At 37.8% G+C, this 23,380-nt stretch overlaps 2 protein-coding genes across 3 annotated transcripts; both read left to right on the top strand.

Annotated features, from left to right (window-relative positions):
- Positions 1–2,707: 2,707 nt before the first annotated feature.
- On the top strand, positions 2,708–14,328 carry il12rb1 (interleukin 12 receptor subunit beta 1). The gene is made up of 15 exons (XM_007541095.2): positions 2,708–2,856; positions 3,467–3,590; positions 5,674–5,846; positions 5,918–6,048; positions 6,149–6,182; positions 8,426–8,548; positions 8,910–8,986; positions 9,906–10,155; positions 10,239–10,385; positions 10,527–10,625; positions 11,669–11,824; positions 11,913–12,068; positions 12,209–12,278; positions 12,747–12,822; positions 13,659–14,328. Exons 1-15 carry the CDS (start codon positions 2,760–2,762, stop codon positions 13,956–13,958), a joined length of 2,013 nt encoding a protein of 670 aa, XP_007541157.1. The 5' UTR covers positions 2,708–2,759; the 3' UTR covers positions 13,959–14,328.
- A 1,862-nt stretch (positions 14,329–16,190) lies between these two features.
- On the top strand, positions 16,191–22,628 carry klhl26 (kelch-like family member 26). 2 transcript variants are annotated; one of them, XM_007541074.2, is made up of 3 exons: positions 16,191–16,477; positions 17,821–18,003; positions 19,034–22,628. In XM_007541074.2, exons 1-3 carry the CDS (start codon positions 16,428–16,430, stop codon positions 20,613–20,615), a joined length of 1,815 nt encoding a protein of 604 aa, XP_007541136.1. In that variant the 5' UTR covers positions 16,191–16,427; the 3' UTR covers positions 20,616–22,628. The 2 variants fall into 2 exon arrangements, with proteins under 2 accessions (XP_007541136.1, XP_007541144.1); XM_007541082.2 differs by lacking the exon at positions 17,821–18,003.
- The last annotated feature ends 752 nt before the right edge of the window (positions 22,629–23,380 follow it).

Raw genomic sequence — 23,380 nt, 5'->3', positions numbered from 1 at the left:
AACATTATGAGGTGCGATCTCCCACATGTTCATCCATTGAGTTTGTTATATTTGCTTTATTCTTGCAAGGTTCAAGGGACTGGTGTCTATCTCCGGAGGCCAAGAGGCAGGATTTATTATGGACCGATTTTAGGCGAGAGACACACACGATATACGTATGCAGGATAAAGAAATTAGAACTAGAACCTGCTTCCTGCAAAGCAGCAGTTCTACTGTGAAACTATATTTGTTACACAGAAATCACAGATAAAAAGCAAAATTTTCTATGTGTAGTATATTAGCTGACACTAAATGTTGTCTCAGTATGACCAGTTAGAAACAGCAAACGAAACTGACAAGTTGTCAGCCACCTCTAAGTGACAAGTGTTATGAGTAAACAGACTCTAGGTGTAGGACCAGTCACATCAGAGGTACTGTGATGGTTTTGGCTTCCGGATATTTTTAACATTTGTCAAGCTGCAGCTCACACAAACAACAAAGATCTGGGTTATACATCACATCAAAGGCATAGAGACACCAGCAACATATAATGCTGAAGCATTAATATTACAGTTTGAACAATTTCAAGTGAAGCTCATGACATTGTCCGTGACATTTACTGATGTCTTATGGCACATGAATTGCAAATTTGTTGGTGGACCAAAATGCAGAGCTGGGAGCATGAATTATGTAGAAGAATTTCATGAAAAAATAAAGAACAAAAACTTACAACCCCCCTCCTAAAAAAATAACATGGAGACACAGACAATGCAGTGAGCCCGAGGAGAACAAAAATCACAGAAACCCAGGAAATAAAGAACAACACAGAAACTGCAGGGAGATAATAGGTTATAACAGGACCCAAAAGGAGTGTGACAGATTTGTTAAAGTACTGGGAGTGAGGTACTATGGACCTGTGCTGCAGGTGTGAGGGGAGAGACAGAAAAAGTGCCACAGGGGGCAAGGGAGAGTACACAAGGCTTTGGGAAATGAATCTAACACTAAAGAATAACTAGACCTAAGAAACATAATAAAACTAGAGAAACAAGAAACAACTAGACACAAAAAACAATTATAAACAAGAAACACTAAGGAAGGACTGAACCAAAGCATAACAGAAACATGGTTGATTTAATCAAAGAAAACTAACTAAGGAGCACAGAAAGTAACAAAAACCCAAAACCAACTCAAGAAACCAAGATCCAGGCATAGATAGATAGATAGATAGATAGATAGATAGATAGATAGATAGATAGATAGATAGATAGATAGATAGATAGATAGATAGATAGATAGATAGATAGATTTTATTACAGACTCAAAGTCCAATGTACATAAAGAATATAACAAATACAATAAAATAATAAAATGTACAATAAAAAAGGTTCCTTAAAATTCAGGAGGCAGTCATACCAATGTCTCCAAAGTACAGATGAGTATTTTACTGCACTATATTTAACGTTGGTCAGCAGTAGAAGAACATAATTAAGAAGCATAAGTTTTTCTTGACTGGTCAAATATGGGAGAGATCTTTGCATCCCTCTAATAATAAATGTTTTGATACTTATATAAAGCATCAAAACATGAGATGACAAGTTGGCAGATAATAAAACTGACATTTTGGATGAATAACTAAGAAGTAAAATGTTAAAATGGAAGATATGTCCTATACAGTTTTGAAGCTATTAAAAAACAACTAAAGGTAATTTTATTAACTATCTTCTAGAGATTTTTAACTCAAAAATATTGTCTCGAAAATGGTTCCTCTTCGCCACTTTTGCACAGCTTAGTTTCTGCGAAAGCAAACATTCTACTGTCATACTTTCATACATTTAAAATGCTTTGTCTTTAGCTTTCCTTCAAATAAGCTGTGCAATTTTCTTTGCTTGTTGCAGTGCGATACATTCCCTGCAAGGGAGGCTCTGTCACTCAGCAGACAGGATGCAGAGAAAAGGTGGTGGTCTGCACAATGCATCAGTTCTAACGAAAGGAAGTGACAATCAGAATCTCTTCAAACCACGCTTCTCCATGTTTTAGGACACTGAAACTGTGTTGCATGAAATGACTTTTGTTGACTCTTATGCCAAATCTTATTTTTCAGTTAACTGAGATTGCCAGAAAACCCATTTAGCACTTTGCATAACATAATAAAACCCTTTTATATTGTTTCCTTATATTGTTTCTTTTCCAAATTGGCGTACTTTGTTACTGATGTAGTTTTGAACATTCTGTTCTTTTTCAATGATTCTTGTCAGCAAAAGAGGAAAAATGGCACACTTGTCCCTGACAGCACTGTCTGGTGAAGAAAACAAGCATTAAAATAACTGAAATCAAGAAGCCAAAAACTCTTTGACCTAGATGATTTATACAGTTTCTCAGATTCTTACCCAAAGTGAGAAAACTTGGTACTTTTCCCCTCCCTTTAATAACTTAATTAGGTGTGCAAGCAGCTCTCTGTTGTGACACATCGCGCTACATGTAGGTGTCTATAATCCTCTACTGTAGTTTCCCCAATTATTGCGCCACTATTGATGGTAAGCGTAAACAGAAGAATAATTGTAGGGAAATGAGCATAGAAAAAAAAAAATCAAGAAAAGACTTCAAAGAGTCACTGCAATGGTTGTCTGCAAGGGTGACGAACACAAGCTCCCCCCACCCCTGACTGGTTGTGGTTTTGCTCTAACTCATATAAGTTGAGATGTGAAAATGTGACGTTTCTGGGAAACACAAACCAGTTACTCGAACACAGGTTGGCTTCATGGGCTCTCCTACTCTCAGTTATGATCATCTTTCTACTTTACCTCATGGAAACTTTTCAGCACTTGAGTTCACTAAATGGATACGTGATATTTCTGCTCCTTGCAACAATCAGCACAGGTAAACTCGTCATTTTATTGTCTCTAAGGAGCCATTGTTAAACTTTTATTGACAGCAAAATGATTTCTGGATAATAATCTTTCAAATGAAAGTGACAAATCTACTAAAAGTATAGATCAGCCGCAGAACATTGGTTAGCTTATCAGCATTATGTGGTTTGCACTAGCAGGTGACATCCGCTCAGCGCTGTCTGGGCTGCCTCAGCGAAGACCTACTGATCAAATTCAAACCGATACCTAACCTGTTATTCATATGCTAGTTTAAAGTTACTTTCAGATTTCTGTTCAAATTCACTTCAAACTCTCCTTGGAAGAGGAAAATATACATATATATATATATATATTTTATGGTGAATGTTATGCCACAAAAGTGTTCAAGTGGATGTGCCTAAAAAAGAAAAGGGAAAAGAAACACAATTGCAGAAAAATCTACAGCAAACCCCCAAGGGGGAGTGTAAGGAAATCCATTTATTGAATAATTTGGCTTAACAGCTGCAAAGGAAAAAAACAAAAACAAAAACATTCCATTTAATCAAACTGATCATTTTTCTGTTTGCTCAAATATATAATTTCTTGACCTAAATAGATGTGTAACACTGCTTTCTCCTAAGGGTCAGCATGTGAAGCTCCCTCCAGTCCTCTGTGCTTCCGACAAGATGAAGACAAGAATGTTTACATCTGTGAATGGGATTTCAACACCAATGAAACAGACGTGACATTTGACTTGTACTTTAAGTGAGTACTGCTCAGTGTTTGAAGAGGCAGATTTTGCAAACAGAACTCCTAAAAGAAAAGTTGAGCAGCATGTAGATAAACTCCTTTCAGTTCTCTCTAGGGACTAAGCAGGCAGGAGACAGGTCACCATTTCCTCTAGTAGGAAAGCGAAGCTGTAATACTGCAGATTTAAATGTCATCAGGAGGGTTTACCATGAATAGACTGAATGCTTTATTTATCAAAACATACTAAATGATTGCTAAATTGGTGCAAATGATTTGTCCCTTGTGTGATGTTTTATACTGAAAAAAAAACGGTTTATTATTTTATGTTGCAGCTCTGAGGTTAATCTTAGCCAGTGGTTATCTGTAGAGTGAACTATAGGGTCATGAAATGCCACATGATAAAAGCGACAGTACTGAATGGATAAGAAGAATAATACAAACAGTCATAAAAAAATAAGTGTACTCTTGCTGTTTCCGTAGGATTAAGGTGGGTCTGACAACGACTCTTGATGATAAGATCATCAGCAGTACCTGTGTATAAAAAAAAATACATTTTGGCACCTTACAATTTCCAATCAATCCTAGCTATCAAACAATGCAATCACGTTCAGTTCATTATTCAACTTGGTTAAAAAAAATTGCATTGAGCGCTGGAGTTCTGGAAGACTGTGGTGCAGAAGCTTGGAAGTTTGAGACCATTATGATAGGAGGTCAGGAGAGCAGAGGCCTGTGACGAAGGTGCTCAAGAGGATGTCTGGGCAGCAAGTCAGGAGGCCATCAGCAGAAGCTGAGCAACACAGGAGGGAGATTTTGCAAATGCTTGGAGACTGAAAGCTAGCATCGCAGGAGCTTTGAGGCCAGCAACAGTGGAGTAGTAGAATCCAGAATTCGACGACGGTGACTGAGGATTCTGAAGACCGATCCTGAAGGCGGAAGAACCCAGATGATGTCTGGCGACGAAGGCGGAGGAACATTTGGGTAGACAATACTGGAGGCCCAAGGAGCATTGTAAGACAGGGACCCATGGAGGAGCTCTGTAGGCTGGAACAGTTGGTGTGTCTGGAGCCCATTCAGGTGCTCAGGAGGCTGGCACTGAAGCCAGAGACATCCTTGGAGGAGCCCAGAAAGAGCTAGGCTGTCAGAGAGGAGGATAGCAGCAGCAATTTCAGCTTCTGCTGCTGCAGGAGAGAGCTGAGTAACTTCTGCTGCTGCCTTGAGATCTGTTGGGGCCGCTGCAGGCGGGGCGTCTGATGGTCTGATGGGTGTTATGGTTTTGATACATGACACTAGTTGTGAATCTTGGAAATGACAGCGAAGAGGAAGAGGAGAAGTGCAGGCCACAGCCCGATCTCTTGGAGAAGGTGTAAAAGATCAGCTAGACCCACCTCATGTGGAGAGTGCAATGCGTCGGATACCGATGCACAACACTGCTGGTTGCACTGGTGTCCTCAATGCGGACAGGTAGACCAAAGAGAAGCAGAGGACCTCACAGGAAGCCAGGGCAAGAAAACAGAAGAAAAGATTTAAGGAAAGAGAGAAGCTACATCACTAGGGAGTTTTATTACTGACAAGGGCCAGGTGACTTATTAGTAAAAGACTTCTGCTAAGATTCGAGGCCAGACAGAGAGAATGAAGGCAAGAGAATGACAGCACAAGAGGAGCTGAAGAGGATTAAACATAGACCGGAAACAGGCAAAACTAATCAAAAAGAGACAAAGAATAGAACATTGTAGGTACACACAAAAAGTTGTGATTGGGTAGGCTTTCCACAAATAATATGGACTATTGTAGACAGAAAAATCAACAAATAGTGAATCATTAACAGGCCGAAGTCCACTGTGGTTTGAGAACCATGAAAGAACTAGTGCTATGTTTCTCACACTAAGTGTAGTTTAAATGAACAAGAACTGCACAAGTTTAACACATATAACTGTTTCCTACATATGATGTTGATGAGAATTACAGTAAAATAAAGTTCATGCGAATAAAAAGTGTGTATATAGATCAAATTGTGGTTTTAGTATGGCAAGTTGTATTTACTCATTTTACAAACATGTATTTAATTTGATCATTTTTACATCTCCATTTTTCTTGCTAGTGACAGTTCTGAAATTGCCTATAATGACAAAATTGGAGACATTAAGGAGAACCACATAGAGCTCGGTGATGAAAGACTGATAGTTGCTTCAAGAGTTGACATGTGGGTGAAGGCTCGTGCTGGAAAATCTATCTGCACCTCACCTATATGGTCTGGAACATTGGAACATACAGGTACTGGATGCACCAAACAACACTCAACCATATGTTTTCACAAAATGTTTAACAGTTGTTTTTCTCTGCAGTTAAATATGAACCACCACAAAATATAAATGTGTCCTGGTTGAGAAACGATCTCAGCTTGAGTTGGGAGTCTAAATATCCATCTTTAGCTGAGGTCTGGTTCAGGAAAGATCACACAGAATCATGGGAAAAAGTAAGGTTCATTGCTCTTTCTTTTACAAGTTCTTATGTTTTTCCATTTCTTTTAAGCTACCTATTGATTAATGCTAATTTATGTTGACATTTTCTTACAGAGACTAATGAATACTACCAATAAAGCTCCTATGCGTGAGTGCACAAATATTCCTTCAGTTAACTCTTTCAAATTATATGTGAATATCTGGATTTCTGCCTATATTCTTGTTTCCTTTTCCTGCTCTGAAAACACTGCATGTTTGATATTAAAATGTAAAATTGCCTGGGCATAGTAGATGGTAGCTCTGTAGCCTTTCAGCAAGAAGGTTCAAACTCTGAACATGATTGACAGCGCTAAGGCCCTCCTCCTGGCTCTCATTGGTTGCTTCTGACCAAGTGGTGTAATTCTGCAGAGTGTTGTAGGACCACAGGGAGGCAGAAGAGGAGCTCCATGTTTTCATTGATTATCTGTCTCATACTATGCTGTCATGACATAGTGATACTTTTTACAAATATTTTAAAAAATATATTCTTGATAAAAGTTACCTACTGCAGCTTTAATGTAGCTGAATGTAGTCCATCCATTTTGTTTAGAAATTGATGGGTAAATAAAAAGATTCAAATAATAGTTAATTTATTTTTTATTGAAACAGAAAAACTCCTTGTTTTTACAAGAATGCAGCTTACCAGGTTCAAATCAGATAGATGGAGAAGGTAGATACCTTTAGGCCAAATGCCTAAAGGCGGAAAACTAGCAAACATACGTAAACACCTGTCATAAAACAATATAGACATCTTTAGAAATACAAATCCACACAAACAAAATGTGCAAATTCACAATCCTGGAGAAAGCCTGTTAGTAAGTTAAAGTATAGTGATATTTGGCAGCAGCGGCAGCATCACATAAAGGAAACAGACAATAAGCTCAACAGAAACATGTTCCTTTAAAATTCCCATGCAAAATCTTGTGTATGTGGAACAATACCAATAACAAGTCACCGGTAATAATCAGACTGAGTCTTTGTTTAAGATGATTGCATGTGGAAGGAAAGGCGTTCTGTATGTGGAGCCAGCATTGGTCCAGGTTGTCCATGATGGATGATAATTTGTTCAATATCTTCCCCTCCTTCACAGTCTCAAAATCAGTTCAACATCAATTACTCAGTCAAACCCAAATCTGATTGCTTGAAATAAGCACCAATATTAAAACCACTGTAAATTACACCATCCTTTACAGCTGCAATCCTATTTAATTCACAGCTTCACATAGCAACATATTTTATTAAAACTCTTGAAATATCAATTTGGTATTATTTAATAATCAAAATTGTTATAATTTGTAGAAACTAATGCACATCATTAGTAATTACAATGTTGAGATCTTGGTGATTGGTTGATATTTTAGTTGATGTTGATGTTCTGACCCTATTCAGGGCATGGTTTTTCTTTCCACGTCTAGGTTTCATGTTTTGTTTGCATGGTTTGTGGGGTTTTTATCTTTTGAAGTTCAGTATTGCTCTTTATGTGTGTGACTGAAGGTACTAGGGTGTGGTAAGCTCTTCATTTAGAAACCTAGTTGCTGTTCAGCTGGGTTGTGTGTTCTCATTTAAGGTTGGCTAAAGTTGCATGATTCATTTCTCTGGACACCTTCACAAAAAAAATCTGCATACTTTATTAAGTTCAAGTAGAGCAAACATAAGACAAAAATCACCATGTAATGTGCAGCTCTGAAAAAAATGATTCCTGTTTTTCCCCAGGGGTTTCATGTTTGTACAATAAGAAAGACGTATGATTAATCAGTCATCCATTATATCTTTGGTGTGTTATTATCTTTCATCTGAGATGTGCACTCCTATTGCATATGGACTAATACCTTGCATGCAAAATTCAGATATTTGAATTTTGCATGTAACTATAATGAGGAAACTATAATGTATGTTAGAACCGTTGCCTTGCAGCTTGAGGTCTCAGGTTTGCATTCTGGTCTCTTTCTTCATGGTGTCATGCTTAGTGGTGTTGAGCTTGGACCAAGGCACAGGAAATCTGACAGTTCGTCCTGAACAGTTTAACAAAGAAAAACGGAACAACGTACAAAACTTGGTTTGTGGCACAACAGCTATAAATATGACGAGAAAGGAGTGGAGAGCGATATAGGAACCAAAAATGTAATCATAGGCAGTGAGGAACAGTTGGGGAGTGAATGGAAACTGTGTGTTACCCTGGACTGCACTGGGAACTTGTCCATGGTGTAACCCGCATCTCGTTTAATCGCTTAATGGAGATAGGCACCAAGCGGTGTATTTATGCAGATCGGATGCACAGAGGAGCAGATATAGAAAATGGATGGGTAAACAAAAAGATTTCAGATAACAGTTAATTTATTTTTATTGAAACAGAAATACTCCTTGTTGTGAATCTTCTGAAGAATACAGCTTACCAGGTTCAAATCAGACAGAGGTCCATCCAGGCTGCAAACCCGCTGTGGAGCGACTGGTCACCAGTTGTGATGGTTCCTGCAGGTAAACCAATGTAATTCCCTGCTTTCTTTTAGTACAGCTTAAAACTATAAGCATACATGTAAGCTTTTAAATCCTACAAGGTACACACAAAAATCATGCTTACTCATTGAAACTGCACAAGTGCATGCAACTGTACCCACAAAGACAGAACTTTTCTGTAGATATAAAATGAGCTATAACCATTAATCTAACCTCAAAATTTCAATGGTTATATTATCTTTGTAAACAATGTAAAGACTGTGTCTGTATTTGTGACAGTAAATAAAAAAGACAGAGTGCTTTAAAAGTACAATTTCTTATTTGGTCTGATTAAAACAAAAATGTGTAAAAAATATTTTTATTATTATTATTTTTCCAACAGAATTTGAACAACCTCCTTTAGTTCGGAGCACAACAACACTCTTAAATGGCACTCGACAAGTCAACCTGACTTGGGAGGTAAGTAAGTTTAATTTACTGGATATTTTGTTACATAATGGCTGCACAGTAGTGCAGTTGGTAGGGCTGTTGCCTTGCTGCAAGAAGGTTCTGGGTTCGATTCCCAGCCCCGGTCTTTCTGCTTAGAGTTTGCATGTTCTCCTGTGCATGCTTTATCTGGTAATACTTACATGTTACTGAAATAGTATACATTTTGGCAGAACTGGACACAATTTTGTGTTCAAATTTTTGCATCACACATATTAATATTACTTTTAAAGTACTATTTATCAGTCATATTGTGTCTTTGGGTCATGGGTTTAACAAATTTGTAACAAACTGGGTCTGTGTTACTTCAGGCGAGTAGCATAAATGCTTTAAACTTATAAGGTCTTTTAGAAACCAAATGATTCGGGGATTAAAATACTAACTTTGAGGTCTGCAAGTCCTTCCAGCTCCTTGAAAGTCAAATATGAAGAAATTCTAAATAACTCCAGGCTATTAAACTGTAGATCCCAGCCTTTCACTTCAGCACAAACTGAGATTTGTTTCCTCTGTGTTTCCACTCTGACTCATAGAGCGGCAAAATATTGTGGCAAACAGTTAACGGGTGAAACACAAGTCATTCACAGTACATATTCTTCACCAGTCTGGAAGCCTTGCTCTGTTGCTCCATCCTGTCTGTCTTACTCTTTCAGCTTGTGGCTTATTTTTTATCATGCATAACAATTTTTTTTTTTAAGAAACCTGTCTGATTCAAGTACTTTCAGATACCTTCTGCACATTACATGCAACTTTTTAGAGAATTTCCCAAAACCATCAACAGATTTTCTAAGTCACTAGCTCTCCTTTGTGTTTTTATGCTGCACTACTGTGCAGTGGGAGGTGGGGAGTTTCCATTTGTTTCTGTAAATAATTCAATCTCTGTTCGTCTCATCAGCGGATGCCCCAGGCAGCAGCCGTGACAGGGGTGACTTATATCGTAGACGTCACACAATCCTTCCTAAGGTGTCCCTGTAACACTGTAGGGAGGACGGGCAAGAAGAAGAGTCACAATACCAAGCTGAACAGATACACTGTTTATGTGTCATACTCAGCCGCCAACATCACTGTTACTGCCAGAAACGCGGCAGGGTTGTCTCCTCCAGCAGTTGTGCATGTGCCAGCTGCTTCTGCCCCAGATTTAAAAAGTAGGTCCTACAGACTGTGTGCATGAACATGTTTATTTCCTCATGTCAACCACAAATGTTTTCATACCTTTCCTCGCTCGTAGCTTGTGACGAAACAATGCTGGATAAGAAATTAAAGAACGACGTGTGCCTTGAGTTTTACGAGCTCCAAGATGCAGATTTGATACCAGAAAGAGTTTGGTGTTTAACGTCAGAGAACACAACAAACAAAAGAAAGGAAATCAAAGACAGTAAGTTGGATATAATGGTTTCTGCACTATGTTTTATATCACATCTACCTATGTAATTTTTGCAGTTTTGCTCTTCCATGTTGAAAATGATCAAATGTGGCTCCCCAGACAGCTGAAGCACCTGTTCTGTTTCCGTTACAGACATGAAGGACTACACACGCTACCTTTACTTTGAACACAAATGTCAGGATGGCAAACCACAAACGAGGAAAATGTGCCTATACTATAAGAAAGAGGGTGGTAAGTGTGTGCACTCAGCACTATAAACCTCAATATGATGCAGGTGGAACACTGCATTGTCAACATTACTGTTCATATGTGCTGTTATACTCCTCAAACATTGATCATTTCTTTACCAGCTCATACTCCCATTTGTCATCCATGCCGTTACGCTTCACTTAGTTGTTTCTTTCTTGGTAGTTAAGTATTTATGCTAAAGTAGAATAAATGATCCTGAAAAAGTCAACTCTCTTGTGTAATTTATTCAATTGTTTATCAGTTCTGATCATGTAACATCACAATCTCTTTCCATTGATCGAGGTGAAGACAGATTTGGAAATTGAATTAAGACAGATCAAACAAACTTAACAGAAATTTTTTTTTGTCATATTTTGTCTCAAAAAAGAACATAGTATCTAAAATTAGAACATATGGTTTTCAATTAAATTGTGATTAATTGATTACAGACTCTGCAATTAACTATATTAAATGTAATCAAGTACCACTACTAACAAAAACTATTTCACAACCAAATTATAATCAAGTGGGTCAGTCTTGATCAGTACAATCTGGCTCTCACTTAGTTCTGATTCTGTATTTCTTCAGTAATCTATCCATCAAGTTCTTCAATGGGAATCATTAACAGATAACATTTAAGCATGTGCAGCACAAGAGGCAGAAACAGCCTGATAGTTTATCAGTTATACTGAAAATGGGGTGTCCCTTTTCTCACTGGCTTAAATGTTTAATAATCATTTTGAGAATTTTCAATTCGGGTTTTGTATGTCTGTAAAACCTTAGTTATGATTTTTTGCATGAAAATATCTGTGCATATTTAAACTCTTATAGGGGATTTTTTTTGCACATTTTTGCAAGAATTGTCTCCATGTATGTCTCTGTTTTTGCATAGTTAGTGGAAATGCTATGGAACAAATTACATATTTTCATATTTTGTTACTATTACAGTGAATACCACTTCGTAGTTTTATCCCTGGACACAATATCAAAGTCGACAGGACAAATAATAGATATACAAGTTATTATTGTTGTTTTTGTTGTTTCAGTGCCAAGCAAAGAGCCACAGAACTTCATGACTGTTTCTGACACACACGACTCTGCTGATCTAACCTGGAAACAAATTTCATATGAGCACCTCCGTGGCTTCCTCACACACTACAAATTATGTACTGTAAAAATAAATTCACAGAGCAAGCCTCCAGGTTTGAAAGACTGTCTTTTATCTAATGGTTTCTCTTAATTTGTAATGAGAAAGAAAATATATTTGCTTTTTTTGTCTCATTTGAACAGAGTGCATCAACATATCCGCATCAGCAACAAAACACCATCTGAAAAATTTAACACCGGCGACCAAATACAACGTCACCCTGGCCGGAGTGACACAAACAGGAGAAGGGCCGGTAGCCATGGAGAGTTTTACCACACTGCGAGAGAAGCCTTTCAATGGTATCAAGCCTGCAAATTCAACTGTCGAAAAATGGGCTTTTGCATAGATCTGCATACTTTAAAATCACAACAGTGAATTTTCAAGTTGTAAATGTCTTATCCTTCTGCTTTTTAATCTACTATTTTCTCCTTGTCCTTAGTGTGGATAAGCTTTGGATTGTTGCTTGGGTTTTTCCTCTTCTCAATATTTTGCACCGTTGTCCTAAAGAGGTTTGTGAGAGTTTCTTTTGCAAATATAATAATATCAAATGTCAATGTCAAAGTTCTTCACAAATACGCAGTTTAGTGACAAAATGTTAAAAAGTTCAGCTAAGCTAAGTTTTGTGAGACCCCCTATGTCATGTTAAAATAATGTAACAAGTCTAAGTTTTTATTTTTTTAAAGGTTGTCATATATTGCTACCCTCTATTTAAAGTTTCTGATTATTTACATTCCTTTGTCATATGCTGTCATATTGTTTATTTAATTTTCCACTCTCCAATTCAATGTCTTTTTGTAATCTAGCTGTATTTTCCATGTAGCTCACATAAAATGTGATCGTACGATAGGATTCATGAGTACTTTTTTTGTTTACGCTGGATTCTAATCATGTGTGTCCTATTTCACAGCTGGCTTTCTGAAAACAAGGTTTCACAAGTTGCTGTTGTGTAAACATTTTCTGTTCTTGTAATGTTTTAGAATCAAAACCAAGGTGTTCCCTCCTGTGCCGAAACCCGTGATGCCAGACTTCAGTCTTCGTCCACCAGAGAGCGAGGTAAGAAGCTGCGTCTCCACTGATTTCTTCTTAAACAATATTTTCATATAATATAAAACTTTGTTTGGCTCAAATTTCACCATTTCTGCATCTAGTCTCTTGAGGTATTTTTAAATATACCTTTAGTGTATTTTAAAAATGCACTAATTTGGGAACATTGGTTTCAAGAAGGAAAGTCCCTATCAAGCATATAGAAAGATGATGTGAAAGAACTACTAACATTTTATTTCCCCACAAAGCAGAAGCATGTTTTTATTTAAGGATCAAACAAATTAAATTTGACGTAAATACATCAGAGCAAGTGGTAAGCAAATAGATTTTTGGCTTATCATAAACAAGGAAAAATAGCACACTTCAATTTATCCATATAACAATGTTATTAATTGTGTTACATCATAAAACTGTATAAAGCATTTAGAAAAGAAAGCATTAATAAAAGGATATATGCAAAATTCAAATTGTTTTAATAAAATGTGAATTTTCAGTCCAAAACCAGCCATACAGTCATACAGTCAAAGGTTCTTACAGCCCAGCTACTAATTATATTCACATTTCCTTACACAAAAGTACAATAAATAGCTAAAACAAGAGCTATCAAATTGTTATATAAGAGAAATGTGTATTGCATCCCAGGATTGCCATTTAAAACTTGTTCAAAACATCAAGAACCAAAAAAAAAAAAAAAAAAAGATAAAAAGTTCTGTATGAAAATTACTGAGTATAATTTACTGGTATTACTTTCATCTTTGATACCAATGATCGTAACTTAAACTTTGTAGTTGTTCCTGTCCCCCAGAACACTGACTCTGTTCTCTGCCGTTGTGACCCAATAACAGGAGATGTGGGAGAGGAAAGAGGAAGTGCACGAGGTCACCCTACACAGGCTCATTCCAGATCAGAAACCCGTTTCAGAAGCCACAGTCCTGAAGGGCGAATGGGATGATGAGGCAGGGCGGCAGGTGGAGAAAGACGGGTGCTGCTCGGGAGAATCTGACGATGAGAGATCGAGTGTTGCCTCAGGAGATGACACTTTGAGGAAAGCAGACTTGAAGGGCCTGGAACAGGTGGAGACAGAGCTGGCCATGCTGATATACAGGAATGGTTTGGTGTTTGATGTGAAGTCAGAATCACTTTGAGTCACTTTAACTATTCAACTGCCTCAACAGCACAAGACTGTGCAAGCATTGAACAGAGTTGCTGACAAATGTTTCCCTTTGTAAATAAAACTGTTTATACAAATGTGATTTTTTAAATTTAATTTTGTATTTCTTTTTCGTTTACTTTGTGTGTATTTTCTGAAAGTTACTGATGTCTAACTCAACATGAATTCAATAAGGTGCCAGTATTATATCAGAAAGCAGAATAATTCACTACTGCTTCATTTTTGCACATTAATATTTTCACACTTTTCAAAAGATGGAAGGGAAATCCTGAGCTGGTTTGTAGCATTTTCATATCTTCATTGTATTTTTCTTTTACTGCCTATTAAAGTCCAAGTAGTCAGTATCTTTGTTTTCTTTTCTCTTCCATTGTCAAACGCGTATGTAGTTTTCTTTTCCAAATCTTATAACTTAATTTCTAAACATGTTGTAGTAATTATTACAATTATTGCAGTCTTGAGGGGCGTCTTTGCAACAACTCTAAGTATAAAGCTATAATGTCTTCATCTCTATTAAAATCACACTGTATTTTAAGTATTCATCAAGTTTTACTTATTTTTTACTCTGATGGTTAAGAGTCTGGCTTGTTATAGGTTATTGTAAAAATGCACACAGCAGTTGAAAACAAACGCACATGATGGCTCAAAAATTAAAAAGTAAACCTCCAGCATGTTTTGAGGTAGCTACATGACAGGAAGTGGTCACAACAAAAGAAAATTATTGACCTTAAAAAAAGAAGCAAACAAGGACAAACTACTCATTACAAGAGGCACAAAAGCTTTTGATCTCTCTTTTTCAGACTAGAATATGTCCTGTTATCTGCACACACACAACAAAAGAGCTGACCTACTTGTATTTTCTACCGCAGTGCACATGAATTTGAGAGTCTCTTATTGCTTAGCTTGAAAGACCAAAACCAGCAGAGGGCATCTTCTGTAACCCAAAATTAAAAGTGTTTATCTTTCACCACATCGAGATAAAGACTTCCCAGTTTTGACCACAGGCGGGACGCCATGTATCTGGTGAACAATCTGTGGTCATTACGTAGCATAGTGTTTTGTCTGCGTGAGCATAACAGTAAACATTCAAGTAAAGCTTCAATTGCTTCCAGCTAAATTATTATTATTTTTTTTTTAAACTGTGAAGTTTCAGTGAATTTTGCACTATATGTTTCAATTCTGGTTTGCACCCCCATTGTGCCTCTGTATCGTTCCCCAAAAAGGGATGCAAGTCATATGTATATAAGGGCGCTCAACAACAATGCCATTTCCCTTCATGCATATATATATATGTGTATAAAAAATGACAAATTTCATAACTGCACATTTCTGTAAATTTAGTCTGCAAAGGCCTCTGACTGAAGATTGTTGATGTATGACAATCTCATGATTGTCATGACGTGCTAACAGCTTTATTTTCATGTTGCAGAGACAATGTTTCACAGGTCCTCAGTTAGCACCTCACTTTTTAAATCTCTGCTTGGCGGTATGATTAGAAAGTCTGGTACAGAGGCGTTCTAGTTAAGGATGTTTCTTGCCCATTATGATCGATGGACAAGATGGTTTTAACTGCCTGCTCCTTCTCTCTGCCTTCTTTTTCAATTTCTCTGGGAATTGTGATCATAGCTCAGGTATTATTTGAGCTTTTGAGATACATTTTGATATCACAAGACCAAGACAACACCTGACAACCCTACCTTGCCATTGCAAGGCTTCAAACAGGATGTTTTCAGACGAAAGTCTCGACTGAGGTTAAAGTGATACACAGTGTCATCAGTAAGTTGCAACTGAGATACGGAAACTGGAAGAGTGACTGTAAGGCATAGAGTGGATACCCTTAGGCCACATCCTACACTGATGACTGCTTTACTGTGAACAATAACTCTTTATGTTTTCCATAAATTTAACCTAAAAGGCAAATATTCAAACTTTTTGAGAGTAATTTTCATAGCATCAATCAGAAGAGCATTCATCTACTGATCATTGCAGATTTAGATCAACATGGTAATTTCATATTTTGCAAGCATATTTTTACCCAGTTTGATCTGTCAAAAAATTTTCTTCACAAATACAGAGTTGTCCGTTGCTGAATAAAGTAATTCTTTTGTTGAACAAAATAAAACTATTTTCATTAAGAGTAGAGATCTCTTATTTGTTGCCAGGGTTTTCATGTTAGGGAGAAGGAGCGCGTTACTCTGTCGGCCTCTAGTGGTCAGGTAGCGGCGGTACAGGGGAGATTCGTGTTTCAAACAGCCACCAAAGGGGGACGGGTCATTTCTGTTTTCACCGCAGGACCTCAAACAGTCAATTGTACAGTTTTGGTCCTCCATAACCAACGGCTCTTTGCACGAAATAAACAAAAACAATAATGAATCATCCATTCGTGCCGATGATTTCCTGATAACATTCCCAAAAATGCTCTATGCGTGTTGGTATGTGCTAGAAGATGGCGGAGTCGGACGGTGGCGATTTTACTCCGAAACAGTCGGAGAACAGGTGAGTGAGCTGCAGTTCATGGTGTCGTAAGTTGGCGGTGTGTATCTGGTACCACGATGTCTCCCCACGGCCATTGAACCGGCTGTGCTCCGAAGTGACTCGCGGCACGGCTTCTTCAGGTCAGGAAACACCGAGGCTGTGATTCGGCCTCCAGACCCTGGGGCTCCTTTAGCTTTATATATAACATGTCTTAAGCAGGTTAAATTACGTTTACATTAATAATACTTTACACAAGGCAGTTAACATTTTTTAAGTTACAATAATAATTTTCTTTAGTGATCACAATACCACAAGAAATTTGAGAATTCAGATAGAATATGAAAAGAGGTTTTATTTTTAATGAATAAATTTGGTTTTCTTAATCGATAGTCTATACCCATATAGACTATCATAGTGTATTTCTCAAACAATAAAATTAAAACCCACTTCATAGTAAGTGCTTCTTTTTTTTGGGAGTATTTACAAGTTGTCTTTAACTTAACTTAAACAAAGTAGAAATAGCATTTTATTTTTACATGTTACCAAAATATCAAATATTCAGATTAAGCAGTGTGTAAGTGTAAACTTTAAAAAATAAGAATGTAAAAAATGAAGGGAAAGAAGTAACTTTTTGTGGGTGGGTCACTCTGTTAAGATGATTGGATATTATTACCTTAATTTTTCAAGGGTTTAATCTTATTATTGCATCCAATGTCATTCTCCTCTGCTTTTCTATTTTTCCTCAATATTTGATATTTTCACTCAGAAAGAAAAAAAACTAAATCTCTTTATGGATTTGTACAATTAGGATGACTTTGTGTAAATGTTTGTAAACATAAATATTTTCCCCAGGCCTCATTGTGTAATGGATGCATTTTTATATTTTTATTCTATCTGATGTGATGCTGAAAAGAGTTCTGGGACGACACTGTGCAGTTCTGTTTTTGTACTCTTATATGTTGTTTTTACAAGCAACTGATGGAGCAATATTTCCTTATTCTCTTATTGTTGTTTTTCCTTTCTAATTCCTTTAAGCATGTGAAGATTTAAAGTTCCTGGAGAGATAAATGGCTTTCTCTTTAGTGTTTTTTTCTTTGTACATACAAATGCATTCTCACTCATTCAAAAGCTCTACGCTAAATGCATTCCCCTCTGCTTGACTAGTAAATTACATTATGTTTCCATTAGAATGTTACTGGATACTACATATCCACACACTGGCCTGTTTTCATCAGCAGATAACAGCTTCTAGATGTAACAATTCAGCTTAGATTTCTGTTAGGAATATATTACATTTGCATTTGTAGGGGGGGGGGATTGCATTCTAGCTTATTGATGGTTACAAGTCCTATTTCTCTTTCCAGTATGGCTAACAAGAATAGTACCCTGCGCTGTACTTTTTCCGCCCCGAGCCACAGTGCCACTCTTCTCCAGGGCTTGTCGGTTTTGCGGGCTCAGGGCCAGCTCCTGGATGTCGTGCTGGCTGTCAATGAAGAGCACTTCCAGGTCCATAAAGCAGTGCTGGCCGCCTGTAGTGATTACTTCAGGTTAGTCTGGAGATTTCACTAAGTCCATTTGGATTTTCAATCGAAAGCACTTAGCTGATGCTTGCAAAAAATAGGGTGGAAATAATGACTTGTAAAATAGTGTTGTTTTCAATGTATTATCAAAAGTTATTGAGTGAATGTTAATGGTGGGTGAAAATGTTCAGTAGGAAAGCCTACAGTGCCTTACAAAAATATTTCTACCTCTTCAACTTTTTTGGGTGGATTTTTATGGTTATTGTTTTGCTGTAAGCTGAACCTCCGTCCCAGTCACGAGTCTTTTGCAGCCTTTCTCAGGGCTTCTTCCACCTTGTCTTGTTGCTGGTTACATTTTCCCATTAACCTTGAGCATCTTCTCTTCCCCTGCTGAAGACATAGCCTTTCTACAGAACAGTGCCAATATAATTTTTTACTGTAGGGATGGTGTGTTTGTGGATGTGCAGTGTAACTTTTCCATACACAGTTTTTAATGTAGGCCAAAACTTTGACTTCACATTCTTCATGTTTGCTGTATCTCCTACATGGCGGTCAGCAAACTGAGCTTTGTTTTGATATAATGGCTTTTGTTGTCCATAATTAATATATTTGTATAGTTTCCCTATAATCACATTTTTCCATCTCATCTGTAGATCTCTGCAACTCTTCCATATGCATTTTGGCTGGTTTTCTAATTAATATTCACCTTGCCCAGCCTGTTAGTTTGTATGGAATGCTATGTCTTTGCAGGTTTGTGGTTATGCTACTCTCTTTCTACTTACAGATGATGATTAACCAGTGCTCAATGTGGCGGTCAAATCTTGGGATATTATTTTATAGCACAGCTCCATTTTAAACTGCTCCTTGATCTTTGTGGTTGTTCAAACGGTATGAATACATTTGTAAGGCTCGGTAGGCAATTAAGCCAAAAGATAACCTTATTCTTACTTTTTATTCACTGGCTGTTTACGCTAGACTCAGAAGAATCTCATACAACTTTTTCAAACAGAAGTACACTTGTAAATAATGTGATGTATTGTGCTCTTTTTGATTTCAGAGCTATGTTTACAGGAGGCATGAGGGAGTCAAACCAAGACACCATTGAGCTAAAGGGTTTGTCAGCCCGAGGGCTGAAACATATCATCGACTTTGCCTATAGTTCAGATGTAACTTTAGACCTGGACTGTATTCAGGATGTTCTGGGGGCTGCTGTGTTTCTCCAGATGGTTCCCGTAGTGGAGCTCTGTGAGGAATTCCTTAAGTCTGCAATGAGCGTCGAGACCTGCCTTCACATTGGGCAGATGGCCACCACGTTCAGCTTGTCTTCCCTTAAAGAGTCCGTGGATGCCTTCACCTTTCGTCACTTCCTCCAGATCGCTGAAGAAGAAGACTTTCTGCACATTCCTATGGAGCGCCTCATCTTCTTCCTGCAGAGCAACAAGCTGAAGAACTGCAAGGAAATCGACCTCTTCCACGCTGCCATAAGGTGGCTCCAGCATGATGAGTCCCGCCGGGCTCAGGCGAGCAGCGTCCTCTGCCACGTGCGCTTTCCACTCATGCTCTCCTCAGAGTTGGTAGACAGCGTTCAGACGGTGGACATCATGGTGGAGGATGTGCTATGCCGCCAATATCTCCTCGAGGCCTTCAATTACCAGATCCTTCCCTTCCGACAGCATGAAATGCAGTCCTCACGGACGCTCATCCGCTCTGACGTGTTGTCCCTCATCACCTTCGGTGGGACCCCCTACACCGACAACGACCGCACAGTGAGCACCAAGTCTTACTACCTTCCTGATGCTGCTTCCCGTCAGTTCAAAGAGCTGACAGAAATGGAGACAGGGTGCAGCCATTCCTGCGTCGCAGTGCTTGACAACTTTGTGTACATTGTCGGTGGGCAGCACTTACAATACCGCAGTGGGGAGGGGGCCGTGGACAACTGTTTCCGCTACGACCCGCATCTTAACCAGTGGCTACGCATCCAATCCATGCAGGAGTCTCGCATCCAGTTTCAACTCAATGTCCTGCAGGGACAACTATACGCCACTGGAGGCCGTAATCGATCCGGGAGTTTGTCTTCTGTTGAGTGTTATTGCCCAAAAAAGAACGAGTGGTCTTATGTGGAACCTTTGAAACGCAGAATTTGGGGCCATGCTGGGACTTCGTGCAGAGAAAAGTTGTACATTTCAGGAGGTTACGGGGTCTCGTTGGACGACAAGAAAACGCTCCACTGCTATGATCCAGTACCAGACCAGTGGGACTTCAAAGCCCCCATGAATGAACCCAGAGTGCTGCATGCCATGATCAGCACCCAACAACGTGTTTACGCTCTGGGTGGCCGCATGGACCATGTGGACCGCTGTTTCGATGTGCTGGCTGTTGAGTATTACAGTCCAGAAAGTGACCAGTGGACGACTGTCAGTCCTATGAGAGCAGGGCAGTCCGAGGCGGGCTGCTGCCTTCTGGATGCTAAGGTCTACATTATAGGGGGTTATAACTGGCACCTGAATAATGTCACAAGCATCGTTCAAGTCTACAACACGGAGACGGATGAGTGGGAAAGGGATCTGCACTTTCCAGAATCATTTGCTGGCATTGCGAGTACGCCGATTATACTTCCTCAGAACACCACACAACGCTGAGCTCCTGACCTGCAACTGTGAAGACTATTATTCTGTGTGCCCTCCTACTGCCCAGTGGATTGAATGAAGGTGTGAACATGTTTGAAAAATATGGATGAAGGTTTGTCTTTTTAGCTTTTTTTAGTCTTCAGTTGACATAAACTTAACTTTTTAAATATAGTATATTTAAGAAACTTTCTTTCAGCTTTAGGGATTATAGCTATGACTGCTGATGATCAGGTTTCATTGAAGAGGCAAGGTTTTAGAGAAGCTAATAATCAGAGTAAATGCAGGTCTGAAAATGTATTAATCCAATCATAATTATTGCAGAATTCCTGCAGAAAAGGCTAGAATGTGATTACCTTGGTCTAGTTAACCATGGAAAAGATAATAAAATCTTTCCAGCCTTTATTTTTTTATTCCTTTGTCAAAATGTTTTGTTTTCCCTCTGTTCTTTGTTTCTTCTTTGTGTCCTCCCATCTTTCCTTCTGTCCACATTTCCCTCGTTTCTCTTTTCCTCCCTCTCTTATGTCAATTTCTTTTTTGTGTGCTTCTTTGCCTTCTTTGTTCCTTGTTTACTTACACCCTCAAGTCACTCCTTTTTTCTTCTCTTCCTTGCACCCTTACTTCTTTGTCCTGTGTCCTTTCTTCTTTTCCTTTTTTAGTTCTACCTCTCTACATTATGATTTTCCTCCTTTCCTTTCTCGTGTCCTACATTTGTTCATTACGTGTGTGCTTCCTTCCATGCTTCTTTCCCTCCTTGTCTCTTCCCATTCTGCATTCATTCCTTCATTCCTTGTATTCTTTCTTTTGTACTTTAAGTCATTCATTATTCCCTCTCTTTCTTCTTTCCTCCATTTTCATTTTTTGTGTTTTTTATTCCTTATCTCTTTTTTTCCTTCCTTTCATTTGTTATCCACCCTCCCTTTGTTTTGTTCATTCCTTTTATTGTGTCTTTTCTGTTCTGACATTTCATTCCTTATGTGCTATCTTTAGTTCTTTCTTCTATCCTATTTCTTTATAAAATATGTGAATCCTGCTATAAATTGATGATGAATGTTTGAATTTCATATTTTAAAATGGTGATAAGACTAAGTCTGAAATCTTTATACATGCAGGAACACTGTTTTTAAATGCTTGGCAATTTAAAAAGTGTATTATCATAGCCCAGTTCACTGGTGTAGCATTAGCTAAATTGTAGTAGATTTTCGGAGGAAAATATTACTTTAATTTGTAAAACTAATGAAGGGCTTACATTACAAAAGGCACATCAGATATGACATTCCTTAGAAAATCAGCATTTAAAATGTTGGACAATTTGATTGTACAGAAGTTTTATTTGCTATGCTGTTTAATTTTTGAAACAATTTACCTTTAAGTCAGTTACTGTAGATATATCCTAATCAACAAGCTACATATCAGCACATAAATGCTGGCACAAAAACAAGAATAGGATGATTTACAGTTTAAAATGTGTTCCACATGATTTTACTCTTTATGTGAATGTCTTTCTGATTTCTGATATGTTTAATGGAACTGAAACTGTTTCGGATGTTTCTTTTTCTCACCTAAAATCACACACAACTGCAGACCTCTTGCGGCAGCTACATGAATAATTTATTTGTGTCTTAATACAATGTTTTGCATTGTTTTTTTTCTCTTTCCTTGAAGCTTGTTCACTTAATCTTTGCCATTTTAATTTTTCTGCATCCTTAGCTCGTTTAAAGCTATATTTATGAGATATTGTGTTTGTACATGACCTATATATTTGTTTTTACTTTAAGAAGCAAACCTTTTGTTTTTTCCCCTTTTGAACTTGACCACCTCCATGATAGTGAGGAGGGGGTTTTTTTTGTGGAAAAATGTCAGCTGTCTGCTTGCCTAGGCGTGTCTTGTTCTGCCTGTACCAATCAAAGCACATTATATTGTCAAAGTGCAATACAGTGAAAACTGATGTACTCCAGGGGGAATGTACAAGTTTGTGTAGCTTCATGTCAATCCTTTATTAAAGTCAATAGTGTTTTAAAAATGTACACCTTTTGTGTCCGTATTGGTTTTATAAATATGTTCTGACACTTCTCCTGAGTTAAAAACAAAAACAAACTGCCTCCTGTACCTCAGGTTTAGAGAGAAACCAATCTGAATTTTTTGAATATAGGGTAAACATTCTTTTTCATCATGTTGTCTTTTAGTTGCCTAGAACTTAATTTACAATTTTTTTGTGAAATGTGACAATAAAACATTTGCAGTGCTTTGCAAAGAAATTACATTACTTTCTTTTCATATCATACTTACTTACAACCACAAGCTTGAGTGTATTTAATTGTGATTTTATGTGGTAGACCAACACAAATAAAATGATTTTCACTTTTTTTCAGGGTGATTTGAAGTTATACATTTCCACTAAGCTGCCATTTTTCCTATAAAGTCTGTGGCAAACTGAAAATGGGGCTTTTGTATGTCTTTTGACAGTGACTTTCTTCATACCACTGTTCTATGCAAGCTAGACTTGTAGTGACACCAACAATTATCATGACAATAAACTATCTCAACTTAGCTGTTATCCTGGACCAATCTACTATGTTCCATCATATTAATGGTGCTGTTTGTTCACTAATGTAATGGAAAACCCCTCACCCCCAACTAATAAACCTCTGAAGCCTTCACACAGCAGCTGGATTACACTGAGATTGGATTACAACTAATTAGATTACTTCTAATTTCAGTTTGCTGCGTTAGATTTTACTTAGGGCTATCAAAATAAGTGATAGATTTTCATGTCAGAT

This window comes from Poecilia formosa, unplaced genomic scaffold (assembly GCF_000485575.1).
Source record: "Poecilia formosa unplaced genomic scaffold, Poecilia_formosa-5.1.2 Scaffold10, whole genome shotgun sequence".
NCBI classification, from domain to species: Eukaryota; Metazoa; Chordata; class Actinopteri; order Cyprinodontiformes; family Poeciliidae; genus Poecilia; species Poecilia formosa.
Note: the sequence above shows the minus strand (reverse complement) of the source record. Positions and strands in the feature narration are given on the sequence as shown.

Bases quoted from the DNA above. Each gene is read 5' to 3' on its own strand.
- klhl26 (XM_007541074.2), top strand. From the start codon at position 16,428: ATGGCGGAGTCGGACGGTGGCGATTTTACTCCGAAACAGTCGGAGAAC. The intron at 16,478-17,820 runs GTGAGTGAGCTG...TTCTCTTTCCAG, and splicing joins CCGAAACAGTCGGAGAACAG to TATGGCTAACAAGAATAGTA. The intron at 18,004-19,033 runs GTTAGTCTGGAG...TTTTGATTTCAG, and splicing joins GCCTGTAGTGATTACTTCAG to AGCTATGTTTACAGGAGGCA.
- il12rb1 (XM_007541095.2), top strand. From the start codon at position 2,760: ATGATCATCTTTCTACTTTACCTCATGGAAACTTTTCAGCACTTGAGT. The intron at 12,069-12,208 runs GTATCAAGCCTG...CCTTGTCCTTAG, and splicing joins GCGAGAGAAGCCTTTCAATG to TGTGGATAAGCTTTGGATTG. The intron at 12,823-13,658 runs GTAAGAAGCTGC...ACCCAATAACAG, and splicing joins TTCGTCCACCAGAGAGCGAG to GAGATGTGGGAGAGGAAAGA.